At 45.6% G+C, this 23,545-nt stretch overlaps 1 protein-coding gene across 2 annotated transcripts in view; it reads left to right on the top strand.

The window, feature by feature from the left end:
• Positions 1 to 23,545, top strand: part of LOC141069480 (uncharacterized) — a 51,569-nt gene that overhangs the window by 20,193 nt on the left and 7,831 nt on the right. The window contains exons 1-9 of one of the 2 annotated variants that reach the window (XM_073559069.1): positions 5,042 to 5,187; positions 6,837 to 7,064; positions 7,187 to 7,391; positions 7,625 to 7,808; positions 7,925 to 8,019; positions 8,128 to 8,325; positions 14,540 to 14,770; positions 16,421 to 16,531; positions 18,997 to 19,076. In XM_073559069.1, the coding sequence (XP_073415170.1) occupies positions 6,837 to 7,064; positions 7,187 to 7,391; positions 7,625 to 7,808; positions 7,925 to 8,019; positions 8,128 to 8,325; positions 14,540 to 14,770; positions 16,421 to 16,531; positions 18,997 to 19,076 (1,332 nt within the window). In that variant the 5' untranslated portion in view covers positions 5,042 to 5,187. Of the gene's footprint in view, positions 1 to 5,041; positions 5,188 to 6,836; positions 7,065 to 7,186; positions 7,392 to 7,624; positions 7,809 to 7,924; positions 8,020 to 8,127; positions 8,326 to 14,539; positions 14,771 to 16,420; positions 16,532 to 18,996; positions 19,077 to 23,545 lie in introns of those variants that run through there. The other variant, XM_073559063.1, reaches the window with a different exon arrangement.

The raw sequence follows: 23,545 nt of genomic DNA, 5'->3' as shown, positions 1-23,545 counted from the left end.
ATATTTAGTGCTCAGTGGAGACTGACCAGTGCTCATCCCCTTCCCCTCCCTATCCAGGGCCTAGCTTTAGCGATATAAAGGGCTTAGGTTCCTGGTGTGTGATTGGTGTGAAATCAATATAGGGACGGTAGGGAGGACCGGATGCTATTAGATCTACCTAGGGGTCTCCACTCAGCCCCTTTCCCTACCATTTGGGCTTCCTGCCCCTCTTGTTGCACATAGTCTTCTCACACTGTGCGTGACACGGTGTCAGTCTTTTTAGGCATGCGTAAAAGCGCAGTCTGCCACAGTTTTGCGCACTTCTGAAAAGAAGGACAATGCTGAAAATAGGCCAAAGTCCAGAGTAACTCTGCCACATTATAGTGAATGGATCACTCAGGGGTTTCATCTGAATCACGTCAGATATATATATGTAAAACCCCGATGTAAGTGCACAAAAAAAAAAAAATCTCAGGACCATCATGGGGTTCTGAGCCCCAGTGTGCCTAAATCACATATAGCGTCCACATGTTTGGCATTTCTGTACTGATGAGAGCCGCCTAATTTACAGGTGCGTTTCTCCAGAAGCATGAGCTGGGCATAATGTACTGGTCACTACAACAGCAGTTTGCAATCTTCATTCAGCAGCATCCACTACTGCCTGTTTCTGGAAAACACCCATGGAGTCAAAATCGTCACTACATCTGTCGATAAATTCCCAAAGGGGTATAATTTCCCAAAATGGTTTCTTTAGAGGGGGTTCTGCTTTTCCATCCCTCCAAAGTCTCTCCGTATGGTTAAGTAGTACTGTACAGCCACATATGGGGTGTTTCCACATTCAGGAAAAATTGTGGGACAAATTTTGGTGCCATTTTTTAACCATTTCCCAGTGTGCAAATGTAAAATCTGGGGCTAAAACAACATTTTTGTGGTAAAAATGTATTTTTTTTATTACAGCCCACCTGTAGAGTCAATATGAGCACTGTACCTGTAGATGAATTGAGAGATGTGTGATGGACTCAGCTTCCGCTGAGCCGATTTTTTTTTAGTGGACCCTCTGGGCCGTGGCACCCACCCACCTAGGGAGAGCTGACCTAGTGAGAATCCACCCCCTATACAGGGAGCGTCAGGGGCAAGACCAAGGGGGTGAGCCACCACGACTGCTGGGACCAGACGGCCGGCTTGGGGAGACACTAGTGAGTGTCTGGCAGCAGGACGAGCAGGGTGCAAAACATAAAGCGAGGTCACTGGGTTTCTTCAATAAACGTGGTTTCAAGCTTTAATCAGGTGCAAGGCATAAACAGTGAAACACAGCAAAGTGCGTGCAAGGGCACGCCAAATGTTCAAGGCATAACATGTGCTAGAAAACAAACCAGGGTCCAAGGCAGGGTACGTGCTAGGAGACACAACAGGGTTTCAAGAGAGGATGCGTGCTAGGAGACACGCCAGAGTCCAAGACAGGGTGCGTGCTAGGAGACACGCCAGGGTCCAAGGCGGGGTGCGATGGCATCGGACTCCGGACTACTGGCAACGACCGACAGGATCCAGGCATCAGGCTGCGGAAATAAGCTCCGGATATCAGGCCGCAGTCATCTGGTTCCAGACCTCTGGCAGCGGTCGTCAGGTTTCGGGAATCCGGCAGGCAAGCCAGGATTCAAGGCAGGGTGCGTGCTAGGAGCCACGCCAGGGTTCGAGGCAGGGTGCGTGCTAGGAGCCACGCCAGGGTTCGAGGCAGGGTGCGTGCTAGGAGCCACGCCAGGGTTCGAGGCAGGGTGCGTGCTAGGAGCCACGCCAGGGTTCGAGGCAGGGTGCGTGCTAGGAGCCACGCCAGGGTTCGAGGCAGGGTGCGTGCTAGAGGGCACACCAGGGTAAAGGCTAGGACCTGTACGTGCAAGAGGGAACGACAGGGTACATGGCAAGACCTGCACGTACTTTAGAGAAGCACTGGGAGGAATGCCAAGAAGCAGGCTAGGGCCTGCGCGTGCTTTAGAGAGCACGCAAAGCACAGTGCACAGACAGCGTGGGTGCAAGGAAGCACAAAGGGCACGGCTGGGGCACTGGCTAGCTGGTCGGGCTGCGGCACAGACAGATGGGCAAGACTGAGGCGAACCCGGCTGAGGCATAACAGGCGACACAACTGTCACTGGCCAACGAGCACTGCTGAGGCACAAGCAGGCGGGCACGGCTGAGGCACAAACAGGAGGCTAGGAAGGCCAGGAGCGTGCAAAGGGCACGCGAAGAAACAAGGCGAGGCAAGGCGAGAAGCAAAGCAAGGCAAGACAAGGTACAGAGCAAGGAGCGGAACGTAGGCAGAAACACAGTGTCAGGTCATAGCAAGTATAGCGCTAGCAGCGGAGCGTAGGCCGAAGCCCAGAGCCGGGTCAAGGCAGAGCCTTGAGACTAGCCTGGAAATGTGCAAGAGAGCACCATAGGTCAGAGAGCAGAGATGGTGCGTGTGCCAGGAGGACCAGGCAGAGAACAGGACTAGCAGCGGAGCGTAGGCATGACATGAGAGCCGGGTCAAGGAAGAACCTTGAGACTAGCCTGGAAATGTGCTTGAGAAGCAGCATAGGTCAGAGAGCAGAGGAATGGTGCATGTGCCAGGAGGCACAGCAGAGCACCATAGGTAAGAGAGGAGGAATGGTGCGTGTGCTAGGAGGCACAACAGAGCACCCCAGGTCAGGGAGCAGAGGAATGGTGCGTGTGCCATGAGGCACAACAGAGCACCATAGGTAAAAGAGGAATTGTGCGTGTACCAGGAGGCACAACAGAGCACCCTAGGTCAGAACAAGGAAGACCAAGCAGAAACAGGGAATCGGAAGCAGTACAAGGAAAGCATAGCATAGACAAAACATGGCAAAGCAGGCAAAGGCAAAGAACACGGGAAGGACTACAAGTCCAAGCATGACAGAGACAAAACATGGCACAAAGGACAACACAAGATATGGCACAGGACAAGAAGCAGAGTACAAGCAAAGAGCGTGTGCAGATACGCATGACAGGGCAAAGTGAAGGGGCACAGAATGCGGGGAGCGACCGAGCAGCAGACCAAGCAGCCATGCAGGGAAGCAACACGATACTCAGGCCCCGACCATAGGAAGGGGCAGTCTGATATAGCATCATAGCACCTGCACTTCCGGGTCGGAACCAGGGAAGGACTTCCGGTTCAGATCCTCCAGGATCATAGAGAGCATTGCTAGATCAGACTGGGCTGGAACATAGAGGTCACATGATCAGGGGCTCCAGAATCACTGAGAGGTTAGCTGGGTCAGACAGTGCTGGAACAGAGGTAAGGTCACATGATCAGGGGCAGGACCACAGAGACAACCACAGCAGGCAGAGCAGAGACGGGCGCGCACACAGCAACGGCATGCAGCCAAGAGGTACGCGTGCGCCTACACACTGCTCCAAGAGTCACGCAGTCCAGCAGTCATGAGGTGCGCAGGCACACTGCTCCAGGCATCTTGCAGCATAGCAGACATGAGGTGCGCATGCACACTGCTCCGGGAATCTTGCAACATAGCAGACATGAGGTGCACGTGCACACTGCTCCGGGAATCTTGCAACATAGCAGACATGAGGTGCGCATGCACACTGCTCCGGGAATCTTGCAACATAGCAGACATGAGGTGCACGTGCACACTGCTCCGGGGATCTTGCTGCATAGCAGACATGAGGTGCGCATGCACACTGCTCCAGGGATCCTGCAGCATAACAGACATGAGGTGCGTGTGCACACTGCTTCAGGGATCTTGCAGCATAGCAGACATAGCGGGCATGACAAGATGTAGTTTGTAAAGTGGGGTCTCTATGGCGGTTCTGCTTTTCTGTCAGCTTAGGGGCTCTGCCAATGTGACATGGCACCCTCAGACTAGTCCAGCAAGGCTGGGAATTTACCGTACTCATAAATAAGTGAATGCTGGTTTGGAGGGCATAGGAGACTCGACAGGTTCCTTTTAAATAGTAATGAGATTGGCTATTTTACAGATGTGCAATGACTGTCTAATAAACTGCTATGTCCATGTGGGCAATTTTCTGTGTGGGCAGTCATTGCTGTGGGCCTTTATCTTACCACCGTACAAGAATATAACTGCTATAATACGGCCCCCCTATGTACAAGAATATAACAACTATAATACTGTCTTCTATGTACAAGAATATAACTACTACAATACTGTCCCCTATGTACAAGAATATAACTACTATAATACTGCTCCTATGTACAAGGATATAACTACTATAATACTGTCCCTGTGTACAAGAATATAACTACTATAATACTGTCCCCTATGTACAAGAATATAACTACTATAATACTGCCACCTATGTACAAGAATATAACTACTATAATACTGCTCCTATGTACAAGGATATAACTACTATAATACTGCCCCCTATGTACAAGAATATAACTACTATAATACTGCCCCCTATGTATAAGAATATAGTTGGGACATTATTTCTTGCACTGTTGTACAGATTTCCAGAGTGTCCCTGGGTGCGGTGGATATTTTGGGTACAGGTTGGCACTCTCTGTGTTCTGGTGCGAGGTAAATGTGATAATTGGGGCAATCATTATTTATAATGCCGGGGCAGCTTCATTCCCCAGAATGAGTAATTAATGGTGGAGTCTCCCAGGATGAGATCATGAACCGGCAGATAAGCATCAACTATACACATGAATTATAGAGCTGTATCACTATACCGTGCGGCGCTGGTGACTGCCTCATTACCTGAGATTTTGCACTTTTAGTACAATGTGTTATCATATTATCAGACCATGGAGAAGAGTGATCTATAATAAATAACATCAGCATATTAAAGTCATCCTTTCATGACGTTACAGCAGAATGTTGCAGAATATTGACTGCAGCTCTGGAGGTGACTAGAGAATAAGACACGACACAGCAGGACAGATGCTTTGGATACCCCCTTCCATAGTTACTAATGTATCACACTGGGTCCTGGGCAGAGATACTATATGCCTCCCTCATATTAGATAACCTATATGTCTCTGGATGTAGCACCAACACTATCCAGAGCGCTGCACCGCCCTCTATGCTGCAGGCGTCCATTTAGAAGCTGAAGAACAATGTCCAGGAATTCAAGCAGAGCGCAGCTCCTGAAGACACAAGACTCCTAGCAACCAGTGCAAGACGAGGAGACAGAGCACAAGCATCAGAAAGAAGACCCAGGAACCAGAGCAAGGTCAGAGGGGAGCAGAATGATGGGGATCATAAGGAGGATGGGAATGACAATGATGAGGGCGATAACTGGGAAGACTATTATAATGATAGGGATGATAGTTGTCGAACTCCTGTCAGCATGAATTGTGTTTCTCTACATTATTTCTAGCCAATTCTACAGCTACAGCTCCAACTATTGAGACACTACAACTCCCATTTCCAGACAGTAGTGCTCTGTATCACTAATCATCGTCCCAGAAGCTATCTTCACCCAATAATTTGTGTCCTGACCCCACATTGAACTGATCACCCCAAGCATCGAAACACTGTGTCCTATTATTACACTACAGGAATTATAACAATCCAGTAATAAAAGGAGGCAATGCCAGAAAGGAGGCGGCATGGACGCGGGGGGGACCAGGCCCACTTATATCATGTCAGTGTAATGTACAGACATGCCAGCCCCCTGAGCCCCATCTACAGTAATGGGGCAGTATTAGATTCAGACAAAACACAGGGGTTCACAGTGCGGAGGAGCAGCTGTTACAATGCATCAGTGAAACGTCATGGCGGTAGAATACAAAGATTTATTATGACACATTTGTTCAGATCATCATTTATGGGAAACACACCAAGGTATTTGAGAAGCATTTAATTAAGTTTTCTTCACACTCAGGATGCATGAAAATGTAACGGTGAACAGCTCCATCATCTATAATTCAGAGCATATTAGTGTCTTGTAGGTGAGCGCAGTACCATGCGTAAGGTCAGGTGTCACCCTCTGCCAGGGTCAGGTGTTACCTAGACATTAACCCTAGTACAATGGAAGAATGCAGATCATGACACAGACAAGAGTGGAACCGCCATGGGGTCTCCACACACCAACCCCGAGATATAAAAACCAGGCTGAGTTATAAAAAGAGCCCGTGGTACTGTGCCATATACTATAAAGAAAAAAGAATAGGACCCCTTATCTTAATTATTTAATCCTGGTTTCTCTTTCGGCTCCATTACCCTCTGGTGTATGACATCCAGCATATCACCTCAAACTGCAGTATATATGATGTCCAGCTCCCTCACCACCCCCTCCCGGTGTATAAACTCCAGTTCCATCGCCCCCATCCCCTAAGTGTTTAACCTTTAGCCCCAATGTCAACAGTGTATAACATTTCTTCGTCCCAAATCTTACACCATAACTTGTAAGTGATATTATTGAGAAGTGGAAGGAACTGCAAAAACTCAACCACCAAATGGAGACCCTTCTAACGTTACAGAGTGGGGGTGGGGGACACAGTGCTGAGGTGCAGAAATGTCACCAGTGCCCAGCTGACCCCATAACTGCAAGGCCCATACCTCCTCTGGCATTAACATCAGCACAAATATGGCGACCTGCCAAAAGTTACATGGTCAAGCAGCTGTACGTCACCAAGCAGGAGTCCTCAGGAGCGAGAAGCATTATCAATGAAAGGAGGAGCATTAACAGTGTTTTTACTGCAGTTTTTTCCCCAATGAGATACAAATAGCAGGAAAAAAATGCACCAAAAAAAACGAACAAACATCAGAAATCCACTAAAAAAGCACTTCATATCCACAGCAGTTTTCTGGCATTAGTCTGTGATTTTCATGCAAAAACAGTCCATTGGTACAGGCATCTTTCTTGGTCATTTTCAGATGTTCACAAGGCTGGAGTATTTGGTGGGCACAGACCCGGGGGTCATGACTCGGTTACCAAGCATATACCTGAAATGTACTTCTATGATCATGGACACCATGAACTACAGCATCAACTACGCTGCGTCCCTCACCTCTGAGGTGCAGCACCGATCCCATAATCATGTAGTAACGCAGCAGGCTGTGCGGGTAACATCTCCATCGCTACAGACCTCCACAGCAGACCAGGTGAGAACCCGCCAATTTGGACCGTCATGTATAATGATAAGGGAAAATAAGCCGTGATTACTCAGAGGTCTGGCTGTAGTCAGATTATAGATGGGGTCATTATACATCAATCATTGCTCCAGGTTTCTCTATCCGGCCGTGACTCTGATAAGATATTACGTCAGAAGGTACAAAAGTGCTCGGAAGTGAAGATGGGGCTGCAGTATCTGGGGACCGGCTTCTCCGTGACCAATGAGATCATAAACCCCAAGGACGAGCTCAGCATGTTCCAGCAAATCTGCGGAGGAGAGAGCATCTGTATATACAAGGGCTACCTGAGCCCAGGGGGTAAGCTGTCGGTGAGGGCGAATCGAGGGGCAGGTAAGTGCTCCTTGAGGATGAGTATGGGGAGTAAGCGCTCCACATGGGTGGGCTCAGGAATAGACCCAGAGAATATGGGCACCACAATATAATTAAATGGGTTAAGTGCTGCACAAGTCCAGTCTTTCAGGGCCTACTAGGAGTTGTAGTTTTGCACCTTGTGAGATGTTGGAGGTGCAGTAACATTATTCTCTCCTCAGACCCATTTCACATCATCTCTCGCCGTCACTACGGATTTCCGTTCAGTGCCAGCATTTACATCAATGGGCTCATTGCGGCACGGATAAGCTGGTGCTGTGAATATCGCCAGCATGTGGGGTTCCAGCAAGGAAGACGTGGCTGCTTCCGAATCACCCAGCTGAGCGGGGGGCAGCCTTGTTACAGGTACAACGGGAGAACATGCTGGCCCTCAAATACATACCAGTATTCGATGTGTGCAATCATTGCCGTGTGTATGAGGGCATATAAGAGGGATGGGTCACCTGCTTTGTTCTCTCCAGGTGTGTGCAGCACTACAAGAAATATCAGATAAAAGCGGGAAGGAAACAGTCAGCAGGCAGCACCTGTGAGGGCGACATCAGCAGCAAGCAGAAAGGTATGAAATGTATATACTGGGGTCACGTGGGAGAATGGGGGATCTAGGACCCCTGCTGTCATCATGGGAACAGTAACAAGGTGCATCTTCTACTGATGGATATTGCAGCCACAAATGAGGAGGAGATGATGGGGAACTTGGAGACAAACACATGGGAACCCCACAACCTGCACTCCACTGCCCCTAACACGCGCTCCATCCACCCAGAGAGGAGGAGGAGGAGAAGGACAAAAAAGAAGCCTCTGAAAGAAGAGGACTCAGACTCCGAACAAGAGAATCAACACCGGAGACCCCGAAGGAGGAAAGGTAAGACCTAGCCCAGAACTACTACATACGTTATCTGCTTCACTAAAGACGATTCACAAACCAAACACTTCACAATTGGAACAGCCCACGCGGGCCTGTGAAATAAAGAAATCCACAGTAATAATGGGGTCCTCTCCAGTCTGCTTCTCCTCCTGATGACAACCAGTATAGTATGGCACATATTTCCGCTCCCTCCATGGTTGTTGTTGCACTTTACATGGCTCCCGATTGGTAAATCTTCCTGGTCCCTAAATTGCTGATAACTGGGTACCTTAGCCCATCACAAAAGCAGCTTTGGGTGTGACTAGAACAGAACTGACCCAGAGGGTATAGTCAACTGCCTGTCCTAAATTTTGGATCTTGCTGGTTACCCAGTGACCAGCAGATGGCACAAGATGGCGCATGGTGCAATATTATCACCGTTAGTGACAGGGCCTTTTTTTTTTTTTTTTTTTTTTAAATCTGACCACTTTATGTTGTAATAACTCTGGAACGCTTCAACACATCCCAGTGATTTTGACAATGTTTTTTCATGGCACATTATAATTTCTGATAATGGTAGACTTAGGTCGATAGTTTTCTAAATAAACACAAAACATCAGAAACTTGACAAAAATGTTAAACAAATAGCAATTTTCAAACTCTGAATGATTATCTTTTTTTTAATCAGATAAATTTTTATTAAATAATAACAATTATAACATATATGACATCAAGCAGTCAGTTGTTCACATATAATCATATTTTTTATATGAACAAATCCCCCCCCCATCCGAGACCCCTTCAGTGTCTTCCTCATTTCTATTCCGATACTCTTTCCCACCTCCATATATACTTGTTTATTATGAACATCATCTATATCCTAATACATCCTCCCCACAAATCTAACTCCATTCTACCCATGGCTGCCATATCTTATGAAATACATCAAGTTTATTTCTCTTAGTATAAATACTTTTTTCCAATGAAATTATATGCTCCACCTGCGTAAGAAAGTCTCGTCTAGTCGGAGGCTCTTCTCTGATCCAGAACCGAGCGATCAACTTCCTTGCAATGAACAACAGTCTAGCAATCGCCAGTTTGACCATGGATACCGCTACTAATTCTTCTACATACCCTAATATACAGACCAAAGGGTCTCTGGGGACTGCACAACTATATATCAATTCAATCCGACTCAATACGACTGTCCAGTACATAGACAATCTAGGGCAATGCCACAGCATGTGCAGCATGTCTGCCCGTTCCTGCGAACATCGTGGACACTCGGAATCGGACCTCAAACCTATCTTGAACAGTCTATCGGGAGTTCTGTAAGCTCTATGAATTACGTATAACTGAGACATCCTCCCAGGTTCGCTCATAGAAATCTTAGGCACATATTCTAAAATAGATTCCCATCTATCGTCATTTATCTCTCCCAATTCAGCTTCCCATTTCACTCTAGACTTGATGGGATGTTTGACTAGAAAAGTGAATAATAAGTCTCTATACACCTCCGAGATTGCCCCCTTTGTCACACTGTTCTCCAAAATGGAGGCCAGCGTGACATCAAACTGGATCTCAATAAGTTTCCTCCGACATTGCGCCCGATACACATGCTGAATTCTTTTATAATGAAACAAATTTGAATGCGGTAACTGGAATTCTGTTTGCAGCTCCACAAATGACTTAAGTCTCCCCTGACCCATAAGCTGTCCCAACCTACTGATTCCTGCCTCTCTCCAGGGCCCAAATCCTTCGATTTGCTCAAATTCTTTCAAATTTATATTATCCCATACAGGAGAGTATTTGGTAAAGCCCGTGACACCCCTTATCTGTTTAACTTTTTCCCATACCTTATGAATTAGGAGAACAGGAAACCGAGAGCCTAATTTTAAAAACTGCCCCCCTTCCAAACTCTCTCCCAGAGGCCATTTTCCAAACAAATATCTCAAACTACTAGGCGACTGTCCCCGTCCCGTCTCCACCCCCCATCAATGATTATCTCTTTAACCTTCTCGTGCCAGAGCCTGTTTTTGTCTTCGTGACCAGGCCAATTTTTTCAATTCTGACCAATGTCACTTTATGATGTCATAACTTTTGAATGCTTCATCGGATCCTGGTGATTCTGACATTGTTTTCTCGTGCCATTTTATTTCAGGATAGTGGTAAAATTTCTTTGATATGTCTGGCGTTTATTTGTTAAAAAAAATGGAAATTTGGCAAAAATTTCATAATTTTTAAACTTTTAATTTTTATGCCCTTAAATCAAAGAGTCATATCACACAAAATAGTTAATATATAACATTTCCCACATGTCTACTTTACATTTGCACAATTTTGGAAACAACATTTTTTTTGTTAGGAAGTTTATAAGGGTTAAAAGTTGACCAGCGATTTCTCATTTTTACAACAAAATTTACAAAACCATTTTTTTTTTTAGGGACCACCTCACATTTGAGAGTTTGGGGGGTCAATATGACAGAAAATACCCAAAAGAGAAACCATTCTAAAAACTGCACCCCTCAAGGTGCTCAAAACTACATTCAAGAAGTTTATTAACCCTTCAGGTGCTTCACATGAAAGAATGGAATGTGGAAGGAAAAAATAAACATTTAACTTTTGTTCAAACATTTTACTTCAGAACCAATTTTTTTTATTTTCACAAGTGTAAAAAAGAAACATGAACCACAAAATTTTTTGTGCAATTTCTCCTGAATACGCCGATACCCCATATGTGGGGGTAAAACGACTGTTTGGGGGCACAGCAGAGCTCGGAAAGGAAGGAGGGCAGTTTGACCTTTTCAATGCAGAATTGCCTGGAATTGAGATCGGTCGCCATGTCGCGTTTGGAGAGCCCCTGATGCACCTAAACAGTGGAAACCCCCCACAAGTGACTCCATTTTGGAAACTAGACCACCCAAGGAACTTATCTAGATGTGTAGTGAGCACTTTGAACCCCCAAGGGTTTCACTAAAGTTTATAATGTAGAGCTGTGAAAATAAAAAAAAATCATTTTTTTTTCCACAAAAATGATCTTTTAGCCCCCAATTTATTATTTTCACAAGGGTAACAGGAGAAATTGGACCCCAAAAGTTGTTGTACAATTTGTCCCGAGTATGCTGGAACCCCATATGTGGGAGAAAACTACTATTTGGGCACATGGTGGGGCTCGGAAGGGAAGTAGTGACATTCTGGAATGCAGACTGATGGAATGGTCGGCCGGCGTCATGTTGCGTTTGACCCTGATGTGCCTAAACAGTGGAAACCCCCCAATTCTAATTCCAACCCTAACCCCAACACACCTCTAACCCTAATCCCAACCCTAACCATAACCACAAACCTAACACCAACACACCCCTAACCCTAAATCCAACCCTAGCCCCAACTCTAACCCTAATTTTAGCTTCAATCCTAACCCAAGCTTTAGCCCCAACCCTAACTTTTGTCTAACACTAGCCCTAACTTTAGCCTAACCCTAACTTTAAATACAAACACATGGGCCATGCACACAGTGAACAAGTCTGTAGGACAGTGTTCACACCACCAAAAGACAAACACAGAAAAACACAATAAAACGTGTAAAAATACTCTATTGTAAAAAAGTAACAGTAAACAGCAAGTGCCAACAAGAAGATGATAAAAAACAGGGTATTTGGTTGATACGTTTTTCTGCAAAAAATGTATACTAAGCCGCTCTACCAAACGTCAAGGTAACCCATATCAGAGCAGTCCCTAACTGATGTATTTAAAAACCTAATCATGTGTATAGTACCTATATGAGAAGGATTCAGATAGGTAATGTTCGATGTGGACAGGCTGCAGAGAACGGCTTATATGTGCATGGCCAACAAGGTAGGGGTGGAAAACCTCCCTAATCTTGTAAAAACAAGAAACCAATTAAATACAAACACTTACTATACATTTTTTGCAAAAAGACATATCAACCAAATAACCTGTTTTATCATTTTTTTTTACTAGCACTTGCTGTTTACTGTTACAGTAATTTTTTACAACAGAGTATTTTTACACGTATTGTGTTTTTCTGTGTTTCAGTCTATTAGTGGTGTGAACACTGTCCTACAGAATTGTTCACTGTGTGCATGGCCCATGTGTTTGTATTTAATTGGTTTCTTGTTTTTACAAGATTAGGGAGGTTTCCACCCCTCCCTTGTGGGCCATGCACATATAAGCTGTTCTCTGCAGCATGTCCACATTGGACATTACCTTTCTGAATCCTGCTCATATAAGTACTATACACATGATCAGGCTTTTAAATACATCAGTTAGGGACTGCTCCGATATGGGTTAACTTGACGTTTGGTAGAGCAACCAAATACCCTGTTTTTAACATCTTTTTATTAGCACTTGCTGTTTACTGTTACTTTTTTACAACAGAGTATCTTTACACATTTTATTGTTTTTCTGTGTTTCTAACCCTAACTTTAGCCTAACAATAACCCTAACTTTAGCCCTAATCTTAACCCTAACAGTAAAACTAACCCTATCAGTAACCCTAACAGTAACCCTAACCGTAACCCTAACACTAACTATAGCACCAACCCTAACCATAGCACTAGCCCTAACCTGCGCACTTGCTATTTTTACTGTGTGACAAGATCGCTGCTTGGCACAGCTGTTGCCAGCAGCGCTTGTCACACTGTTTCTCCTCTGATCTCGCACTGACAGGAGATCAGAAGTGAAACAGCGTTACTGTGAGGCAGATCGCCGGGAAAGCTCGTTGCTACAACATGCTTTCCCATCGATCTCATTGGCTGCTGTGATGCTGAAGTCATCAGGACCAGAACCAATCAGGTCTCGATGAGGTCGGGGGTCACAGCAAGCATTGTGTGCAGGGATCCCCGCGTTATAAGGTACGTGGGGGTCCCAGGGGCACAAAACCGCCAACAGTAGGCAAACATCGGCGCTGCACAAAGCCCAGCAAGCGCCGACGTTTATCTACCGTCGGCGATCGGGAAGCTGTTAATCCAGATAGTCAAACCACAGAAAAAATATTAATAACATTTCCCTCATGTCTGCTTTACATCAGCACCATCTGTAAGGCTAGTTCCACACTAGCGTTTTGAAACGCAGCGCATGCTTGCCGTGAAGCTCCGCCCCCTTCCGCGCCTCCTCCGGTCAGCTTCGCCTATGGGCGCATGATGCTGCATGCGACCTGGGTACCCTATCTTTAGCATTGGGCGCGCAGGCCGTGTGCAGGTATGCTTTTGCCGGTGCATGCGTCCTTTTGATGGTGCACTGACCTGTGCCAAACGCATTGTGTTGCATTTTGGTGCGGCCGGCGCACCGTCAAAAGGACGCATGCGCCGGCAAAAGCATACCTGGGTACGGCCTGCGCACCCAATGCTAAAGACAGGGTACGCAGGTCGCATGCAGCGTCATGCGCCCATAGGCGGAGCTGACCGGAGGAGGCGCGGCAGGGGGTGGAGCTTCACGGCAAGCATGCGCTGCGCGTCAAAACGCTAGTTTGAAACTAACCTAAAATGTTACTTTATTTTGGTAGCATTTTAGGAGGTTTAAAAAATGTAGCAGTAATTTTTCATTTTTTCAAGGAAATTTATAAAATGTATTTTTTATGGATCCAGGTTTGAAGCGACTTTGGGGGTCCTATATATTGGAAAACCCCCAAAAGTGATACCATTTTAAAAACAGACCCCACCCCATATTGAAAACTGCTGTCAGGTAGTTTATTAACCCTTCAGGTGATTTTCAGGAATTAAAGCAAAGTGCTATGCTCTTATATCTCAGGTCAGTAAAAAGACACATTGGAGTTAAAAGTCCACTCCAGTGGGTTTTCTGTATTGCCCTCACTGTTAACAATCAGCAATGTGTGTAATGATTGCCTTATAATACTTATCGGTTGGCGTCTTTCGCGCCTCTGCTGCATCACGTGACATTTATGACCTGCAGCTTCTGTGTGGTCTGGAGGTCACCTACTCAATGTAAGACTTTGTGATTCAGAACCAGGCTCTAATAAGGAACTAACAGTCTAAAGGGGGGCCAGCAAAAAAGAGCTACAGTCACATGGTGGGGACCGACGCAGAGCTGCAAACGGCAGAAGACAGCGAATGATGATTACAATAATACACACCCTGCACACACAATACTCATTACTAACAGAGGGGACAATAAAAAACAACATGCCGGAGCGCTCCTATAATGGGACAATGACTGTGCACTACTAGACATTGCTCCTATAACATTCCCACAGGCTCTAGAGCGAGCAGCAAGATGCGCTTATTCAGAGAACACGACCAGATGGAGCCAGCGGAAGGAAACCCTGAAGAGATCAGAGATTCACCTGTACACAGAAGAGCAGGAGCCATTCATACACTCAAGCGGAATAAAGGGTCTACAGATCAAGGAGATCAGGAAGCAGCGGACACATCACAGACGCAGGGCCCAGAGAACAGCAGTCAGCACGTGGAAGAGAAGGATACAGGTAAGGACGGTGAACGACTACTGAACTATTGTCCTCCTGACAACCAACTACATATGTTCGATATACTCGTATACAGAGATACATAATAAGGTCCTGCTTACAATCACCACTAGGTGGCGCTCCCTGTATACAGAGATATGTGATAAGATTCTGTCTGCAGTCACCACTAGGGGGAGCTCTCTGTATACAGAGATACATAATAAGGTCCTGCCTGCAGTCTCCACTAGGGGGAGCTCCTTATATAAAGAGATACATGATAAGATCCTGTCTGCAGCCCCCACTAGGGGAGCTCCCTCTATACAGGAGATACATGATTAGATTCTGTCTGCAGCCACCACTAGAGAAAGTTCCCTGTATACAGAGATATATGATTCGATCCTGTCTGCAGCCACCACTAGGGGTAACTCTCTGTATATAGAAATACATGATGATAGTCTGTTTTCAGCCTCCCAATAGGGGGAGCTCCTTTTTTAGAGATATATGATAAAGTCCTGTGTGCAGCCACCACTAGGGGGTGCTCCCAGCATACAGATACCTGAAAAGATCATGTCTGCAGCCACCACTAAGGGGAGTTCCCTATACACAGAAATACACGATAAGATCCTATCAGCAGCCACCACTAGGGGGAGCTCCCTGTATACAGAGATACATGATAAGATCCTGTCTGCAGCCACCACTAGGTGGAGCTACTTGTATGGAGATATATGATAGAGTCCTGTCTGCAGCCTCCACTAAGGAGAGTTCCCTATATACAGAGATACACTAAGATGTATCAGGTTGATGATCGAGAACAAACTTGACCGAACTTTATGCTGTAATTTATGGGCTCTATTATGTGTAACGGACTGGGTGGTGGAACTACTCTGCCGTGTTTAGAGGAAAACCTGGATGGGCGTGACTAGGTGCAATGCCAAGTCCAACCTTAGATGCACGGCTACAGGCAATACCACAATCCAAGCAGGGACGAGGGTGCCTGAACCACGTGCTACACCAGGACTGTCCTCAAGTAGATGGCACCTAACCACCAAGGGACAGAGGAGGTAGGAACGGCCAATAATTGTAGATTTAGCAAGTACTGGCTGGCACAGTGACTGGCATGACAGACACAAAGGCAGGCAGATACTGATGAGCAAGACTGGTATCCTGGTATGTGGGCACGGCTAAAAGACAGGCAGGCGGGCTGACGTGCAGGACAGGTATACTGGGATAGGAGCACCAGGTGCTGAGAACTAGCAAGCGTGTTAGAAACAAACTACAATGCAGGTGGAGGTGCCTTAAATAGTACTTGTCTCCCATCCATTGGCTGGGGACACTTTAGAGCAGTGCACGCGTTGCTCCTTCCAGGAGAGAGCTTGAACGTGCCCCGAAGCACAGCGCCCGAGGATCTGTGTGCTGTGCACGTACCCCGAATATCAGCAGCAGGTGAGGAGGGAGTAAGTGCGGGACCGCGACGGTGAGTGAGTCGGTGTCTCTGCTGGGGAATGGAGGCAGAGGGCAGAGACGCCGGCGCTACATTATGCTCTGGGTGAAGTTGCTGTTCGTAGTGGCTGGAGGAGATCTCCAGAATGTGAAACAGCTTAGAAATATAATAATGTACCAGACTACGATAAGTCTTAGCATGTAATAATCATATCTCACCACTATGTTCAGGGCAGACAATTCACATAAGACTCGTGAAAGCAATCAGCGAGTGGAGCGCACACTCAGAGGTGGAGCTGAGTGATTCCAGCGAGAGCAATGACATCCCTGCCAACGTCACAGGTACGTCACCATCCTAAAAAAATATCCACATGTCCATACAAGAACAAGTGACATCACCGGTCTCCAGATATCAGGTATATTATACAGCAGTGACATTATTACGATATATACTAGTGTTCAAAATAATAGCAGTCCAATATGACTAACCAGATTAATCACTATTTTTGGTATAAATTATATTACCAGTTGGTGCAGTAGATTCTAAGAAAACCAACAGACTCCACATTCATGATCTGCAGGTTTTGGAGTCTCTGTATTAGAATAATTGAGAGGGGGTAGTGTTCACAATAATAGCAATGTGGAGATCAATCAGTGAGGTCCGTCATTCTGTGAAGAAACAGGTGTGAATCAGGTGGCCCTTATGTAAGGGTGAAGCCAGGACATGTTGTACATGCATTTCTCCTTGAAAGCCGGAGAAATATGGGTCGTTCGAGATATTATTCAGAACAGCATAGATTAAAAAGTTGATTGGAGAGGGTAAAACTTATAAAGAAGTGCAGACAACGATCGGTTGTTCAGCTACAATGATCTCCAGTGCTTCAAAATGGAAAGCCAAACCAGAGAGAGGTGGAAGAAAACAGAAGACTACCCTTCAAATGGATGGAAGAATAGCCAGAATGGCAAAGGCTCAGCCAGTGATCAGCTCCAGGATGATCACAGACAGCCTCATGTTACCTGTGAGTACTGTGACAGAAGATGCCTGTGTGACGCTAATCTCTTAGCAAGAAGTCCCCGCAAAGTCCCACTGTTAAAAAGACATGTACTGAAGCGGATACAATTTGCCAAACTGGCCTAAAGAGAAATGGAGAAACATTTTGTGGACTGATGAAAGTAAAATTGTTCTCTTTGGGTCCAAAGGCTGTACAGTTTGTTAGACGACCCCCAAATGCTGCATTCAAGCCACAGTACACACTGAAGACAGTGAAGCATGGTGGTGCAAGCATCATGATATGGGCAGGTTTCTCTTACTATGGTGCCGAACCTATTTACTGCATACCCGGGATCATGGACCAGTTTCCATATATTAAAATACTTGAAGAGGTCATGTTGCCTTACGCTGAAGAGGATGTGCCCTTGAAATAGGTGTTTCAACAAGACAACGACCCTAAACCCAGCAGTAAATGAGCAAAATCTCAGTTCCAGTTCAACAAAATTGAGTTTATGGAGTGGCCAGCCCAATCCCCGGACCATAATTCGATAGAACACTTGTGAGGTGATATTAAAAATGCCATTTCTTAGGATGGGCCGATACCAGTCATCAGAATGTTTACGGTGCCACTCTCCAGACGCAGATTTTATTCATATGGTGTGGCAATGTCCCACTGTCCTGCATTACTGGAGAGAGGTGACATCATTACTGTCATCCCTAGTACAAGCCCCGGTCCCTCTGGAGCCACTGGTCTGCTTGTTTGGGGTATGGGATGAGGAGATCTGGGATCGATATGATGGGGTCTTCCTGCGCGAGACGTTATTTATGGTACGGAAGGTACTGGCATTACGGTGGATGGGAACTTTGTCCCCCTCTCTTAGAATTTGGATTGACTTGGTGAATTCGATTGTTCCATACGAGCGCACATTATACCAAAATAGGGGATGCCCGGGTAAATTTGAAAAGATTTGGGGGAGGTGGAACTCCTCCCGCCTTACCCTGCAAGGTTGAGACATCACATACGAGATAGTATGCTGTAGGATACTAGGCTGCGAAATAGTAGATATAGGTTGATGTGGTAGTCGTAGTTTAGTAATTTCTGATTAGATTTCCTTATCCGAATAATATGTTAAAGGCCTATGTGATTTGTTCGATATACATGTTTTATGATATATAACCAACTATCCTTTGCGCATACTGAGAAGGTTATGTACAATACTACCGTGTTCTTTTTAAAAAAAAATAGTGTGTAAATTCTTGGCTTTATATTTTAATAATGGATGGAAACATGTATGCGCTGTGGAAAATGTTTATCAACATGGGCCAATTGTATGTTGTACATTTTTTATGTCCTGAAGTTCAATAAATGAATTTAAAAAAACAAAAAACAAAATGCCATTTCGGAGGCAAAGCCAACAAATGCCAAAATTTATGGGATGCAGTCCCAGCATCCTGGGCTGGAATAACAGGTGACAGGTAACAGAAGTTGGTTGACTCTATGTAACATGAATGTGAAGCAGTACTAAAAAAAACTGGGTAACAACTAAATATTAGGTTAATGAGTCACAGGAATGCTAAATCCACTAATAAAAAGTACATATTGGGAGTTTGTAAAGAGAAATGCAGACACTGCTATTTTTTAGAAGAGCCCAATGTTCATTTTTTGTAAAGAGTTATATACATTTCTCTTCATGTTTTGAAGTAGAAAACCGTGTGCAATGCTGGAAATAAAAACTAGTATAAAGATTTTGTGATTACCTCATTGAACACACTGTTATTATTTTGAACACTGCTGTACAATGCGTTTCACTTTCAGCTCTGGAGCAGGTGGCAGCCGAGGGTCAGGAGCAGGTATCAGAAGTGGGTGCTGCAGAGGAGGAGGGTCTTGTCTGTCAGGTGAGATAAATCATATGGATCGGATTACAAGCGATGTATTTTTTTTTTTTTTTTGGGGGGTGGGGCAGAGTTGTAGGATGTGGATCTGCGGTTATTGAACAGTCCCGCTCATTTATCTGGTGTAATGACGGACTCCATAAAGTAGGGAAAGGGGGGAGGGGGAGGTGGAAGTGTAAGTAGAATTAAACTTTATTATAAATTCTTAATTAAGATTATAGTATCAAATTTCAGATTAAATAATCATACATCATAGATGTATATTGGATCACAGTGTGTGATTGATTATGTTATATTCACCACTGTGATCCACTAAATCCCAAATGGCTCAACCTCAGAAATGAAGGATTTATGTGAAATGGAATCCCAGTGTCACGATATGTAACAACCCAACGGGGCGGGGCGGTCGGCGGACGGCACAACACACACACACACACACAACACGGGATGGAAATGGGGAGAGGAAGGCCCTTCTGACAGGGAAATGAGGGATGGAAACCTCCTGCTCAAACCTGAGCCTACATTCCCAAAACGCCCTAAGTGGGTCCTTCCCCCCAATGCCGTCAGGAACCTCGTCCCTCGCTGTCACCTAGTACCCGGGCTGTGGAGTCGGAGGGTAGAATTGTGGGCTGTCTTATTTATACAGAATTATAACATTCTAATGGATTAAATATGTAGGATGACAGTAATATAAATGGTGTTTAACCCCTTTCTACCATATGACGTACTATCCCGTCTATGTGCCCTGGGACTTAATTCCCAAGGACGGGATAGTACGTCATAGCGATCAGCGGCGCCCCCGGGGGGAGCGCGGCTGATCGCGGCCTGGTATCAGCTGATTATCACAGCTGACACCCGGCACTGTGTGTCAGAGGCGGTCACGGACCATCCCCTACACATTAACCCCTGGCACACTGCGATCAAACATGATCGCAGTGTACCGGGGGCATAGGAGAGAAGCGCGCAGGGAGGGGGCTCCCTCCGTGCTTCCCTGCGACCCCTGAAGAAATGCAATGTGCTGCGCTGCTCCGAGGGTCCTCCTCCGGCTTCCTCCCTGCCTGCTGTAAGCAGGCATGAGGAAGCCTTGTGCAGCGCCTGTCAGATCGTCGATCTGACAGAGTGCTGTCTAAACTGTCAGATCGGCGATCTGACATCTTATAGTGATGTTCCCCCCTGGGACAATGTAATAAAGTTAAAAAAAAAGTGTAAAAATAATTTATAAAAAAACTAGCTACATAAATTAAAAAAAAAAATATTCCCCAATAAATTCATTTTTTTGGAAATAAAAAAACCCAAAACAATAAAAGTACACATATTTAGTATCGCTGCGTCCGTAACGACCTGCCTTATAACACTGTCCCACTAGTTAACCTCTTAAGTTAACCCCTTACAAAAAAAAGAAGCAAAAAACAATTCTTTATCATCATACCGCCGAACAAAAAGTGCAATAACGCGCAATCAAAAATACGGAAATAAGTAACCATGGTACCGCTGAAAACGTCATCTTGTCCCGCAAAAAACGAGCCGCCATACAGCATCATCAGCGAAAAAATAAAAAAGTTATAGCACGCAGAATAAAGCGATGCAAAAATAATTATTTTTTATATAAAATTGTTTTCATTGCATAAAAGCACCAAAACATAAAAGAAAGACCTAAATGAGGTATCGCTGTAATCGTACTGAACCGAAGAATAAAACCGCTTTATCAATTTTACCGCACGCGGAACAGTGTAAACGCACCCCCCCAAAAGAAATTTATGAAATGCTGGTTTTTGTTCATTCTGCGTCCCAAAAATCGGAATAAAAAGCGATCAAAAAAATGTCACGTGCCCGAAAATGGTACCAATAAAAACGTCAACTCGTCCCGCAAAAAATAAGACCTCACATAACTAGGTGGGTCAAAATATGGAAAAATTATAGCTCTCAAAATTTGATGATGCAAAAACTATTTTTACAATAATAAGCGTCTTTTAGCGTGCGACAGCTGCCAAACATAAAAACTCGCTATAAATAGTAAATCAAACCCCCTTTATCACCCCCTTAGCTAGGGAAAAATAATAAAATTAAAAGAAAATGTATTTATTTCCATTTTCCCATTAGGGATAGGGCTAGGGTTAGGGCTGAGATTAGGGTTAGGGGTGTGTTGGGGTTAGGGTTGGAGTTAGAATTGGGGGGTTTCCACTGTTTTGGCACATCAGGGGCTCTCCAAACGCGACATGGCGTCCAATCTCAATTCCAGCCCAAAAAGTCAAATGGCGCTGCTTCCCTTCTGAGCTCTGCTATGTGCCCAAATAGTCGTTTACACCCACATATGGGGTATCAGCATACTCAGGACAAATTACACAATAACTTTTGCAGTCCAATTTCTCCTGTTACCCTTTGTGAGGTGCCAAGGGGAGAGGTACTAGAAAACAGGTATATTCCTCCCCGGTTCATTTCATATGTCTCCCTGTACTGATGATGAAGCCAGTTTATTTCACTGTAATCCAGTCCTGGTTTCCTTAGTGATCAGCATGGAAAGGACTGGTAGTTCCCCCTCCACTTATCCAATCCAGGTTTTGGTTTCCTGACTGGTCCAGCTGATATAATCAGCTGGAGGAGCTGGGATCTCTCAGTCTATCTCGTCTGCTGAGCTGGGACCTGACACAGTAAGATTACATGGACTTGTTTGCCGTTATATAGGTTTATTTTGTAGTTAGCCTGCTATTGTTAGTTAGTGGCCAGACGGCCTTAGATGTTTTATTTCATGTTTGGCATGTGTAACATTGAATAACAAGTGTGCACAATAAATATGCCGTGTCAATATCCATGTGGAACTTGCTAGTCTGCTGAAGTGACTTCATAGCCACACGCTTGTGCCAAAGCAAAGATCCCAGCTGAGCTATCTATTCCCCACAAATGGTGTTTCGAATGCGGGTACTTGTGGCTGCTGGACTGTGACTGCAGAGAAAACGCTGTGTATGTCCTGGCTGAAAGCTTTTGCGCTTTTGAAGAGCCAAGAGTCCAGTAATATGGAGGAACTAGTGAAGCAGTTATTGCAAGCAAATGTGCAGCAACAGCAGACTAATACTTGCTTCCAGAAGGCTCTGGAGCAGCAACACCAGATGCAGCAAGAGCAGTTGGAGGCAATAAAACAGGCCTTGGTTCGGCAACCCCGAGATGAGGGAGATCGTGCACAAAGCGCTGCTAGTGCGCAGAAAGCCGTACAGAAGACTTTGCTTAAAATGACCGCAGACGATGATGTGGAAGCATACCTCACCGTGTTTGAACGTATTGCTGAACGTGAGCACTTACCACTGGACAGGTGGGCTGAGGTAGTTGCTCCATTTCTAAGCCGAGATCCACAAAAGGCCTATTACGATCTGAGTGGAGCGGATGCTATGGACTATATCAAACTCAAAGGCGAAATCCTGGCAAGGCTGGGAGTAAACACGTATGTATGCGCACAGATGGTGCATTTATGGAATTTTGTGGAGCATCAGCCAGCCCGCTCACAAATGCATGATCTCATCCATCTAGTAAAAAAATGGCTGCAACCAGAGGCTTTGATGTCCGCACAGATGGTGGAGCGTGTTGTTCTAGACAAGTACCTGCGGTCCTTACCTGCTAAGATCTAGAGGTGGGTTGGACAGGGTGACCCAACTACCGCTGACCAGTTGGTGAATATGGTCGAACGCTACAATGCTTCTGAAAGCCTACTCCAAGGGACGTTAGCACCCCACTGGCTCCCCAAGAAATCGTTGGAGAGTCCTGCGAAACCTACTTCATCTTCAAAAGAAGAGAACGTCACAAGGAAGGGTAGCAGACCTACAAAGGACTATGGAGGTGGTACGGGCTCACATCAAGCCAGCAGACCTCGTCTGGGATCTCCATCGAGGAGGCAAGGGCCTATACAATGTTGGCGATGTCGCGGGCTTGGCCATGTAGCAGCTAACTGCCCAATGACTACAGAGCCAATGGACTGTAACGCTATGAGGCGTCTTTCGTTATATGTGCAGTCAGTCTGTGTGGCGGAGACCCTCATGGGAAATGAACAACACGTGTGCCACGTCGAGGTTGACGGTTATAGTGTGAATGCCGTCTTGGATTCCGGGAGTCAAGTAACTTTGGTACATGCCAGTTTGGTGGACTCTAGCGCCCTAACGAACTTAACCGTGGGCATTAGTTGCATCCATGGGGATACTAAGAACTACCCCACTGCCTGGGTTACTCTTGCCACGCCAGTAGGGACCAAAAGACATCAGGCGGCAGTCATAAAGTCTATGGGACACAGTGTAATCCTGGGGAGAGACTTTCCCTTATTTTGGGACTTGTGGAACTTCAAAAGTGGCATGAACCCTCTAGTTGAAGACGGTACTCCGGAGCTAGCCCCTGAACCATTGCAGCAAGACGACGGAGAACCCATCTCAGAGAAAGTACTAGAATCTGCAGACTCTCCTCTGGCTGTGTATGCAGGCGAGGCAGACCAGCTA

This window comes from Dendrobates tinctorius, unplaced genomic scaffold, assembly GCF_039654945.1.
Source record: "Dendrobates tinctorius isolate UK_male_01 unplaced genomic scaffold, ASM3965494v1 ptg000013l, whole genome shotgun sequence".
In the NCBI taxonomy this organism is placed as follows: domain Eukaryota; kingdom Metazoa; phylum Chordata; class Amphibia; order Anura; family Dendrobatidae; genus Dendrobates; species Dendrobates tinctorius.
This window is presented reverse-complemented; position numbering and strand designations above follow the sequence as displayed.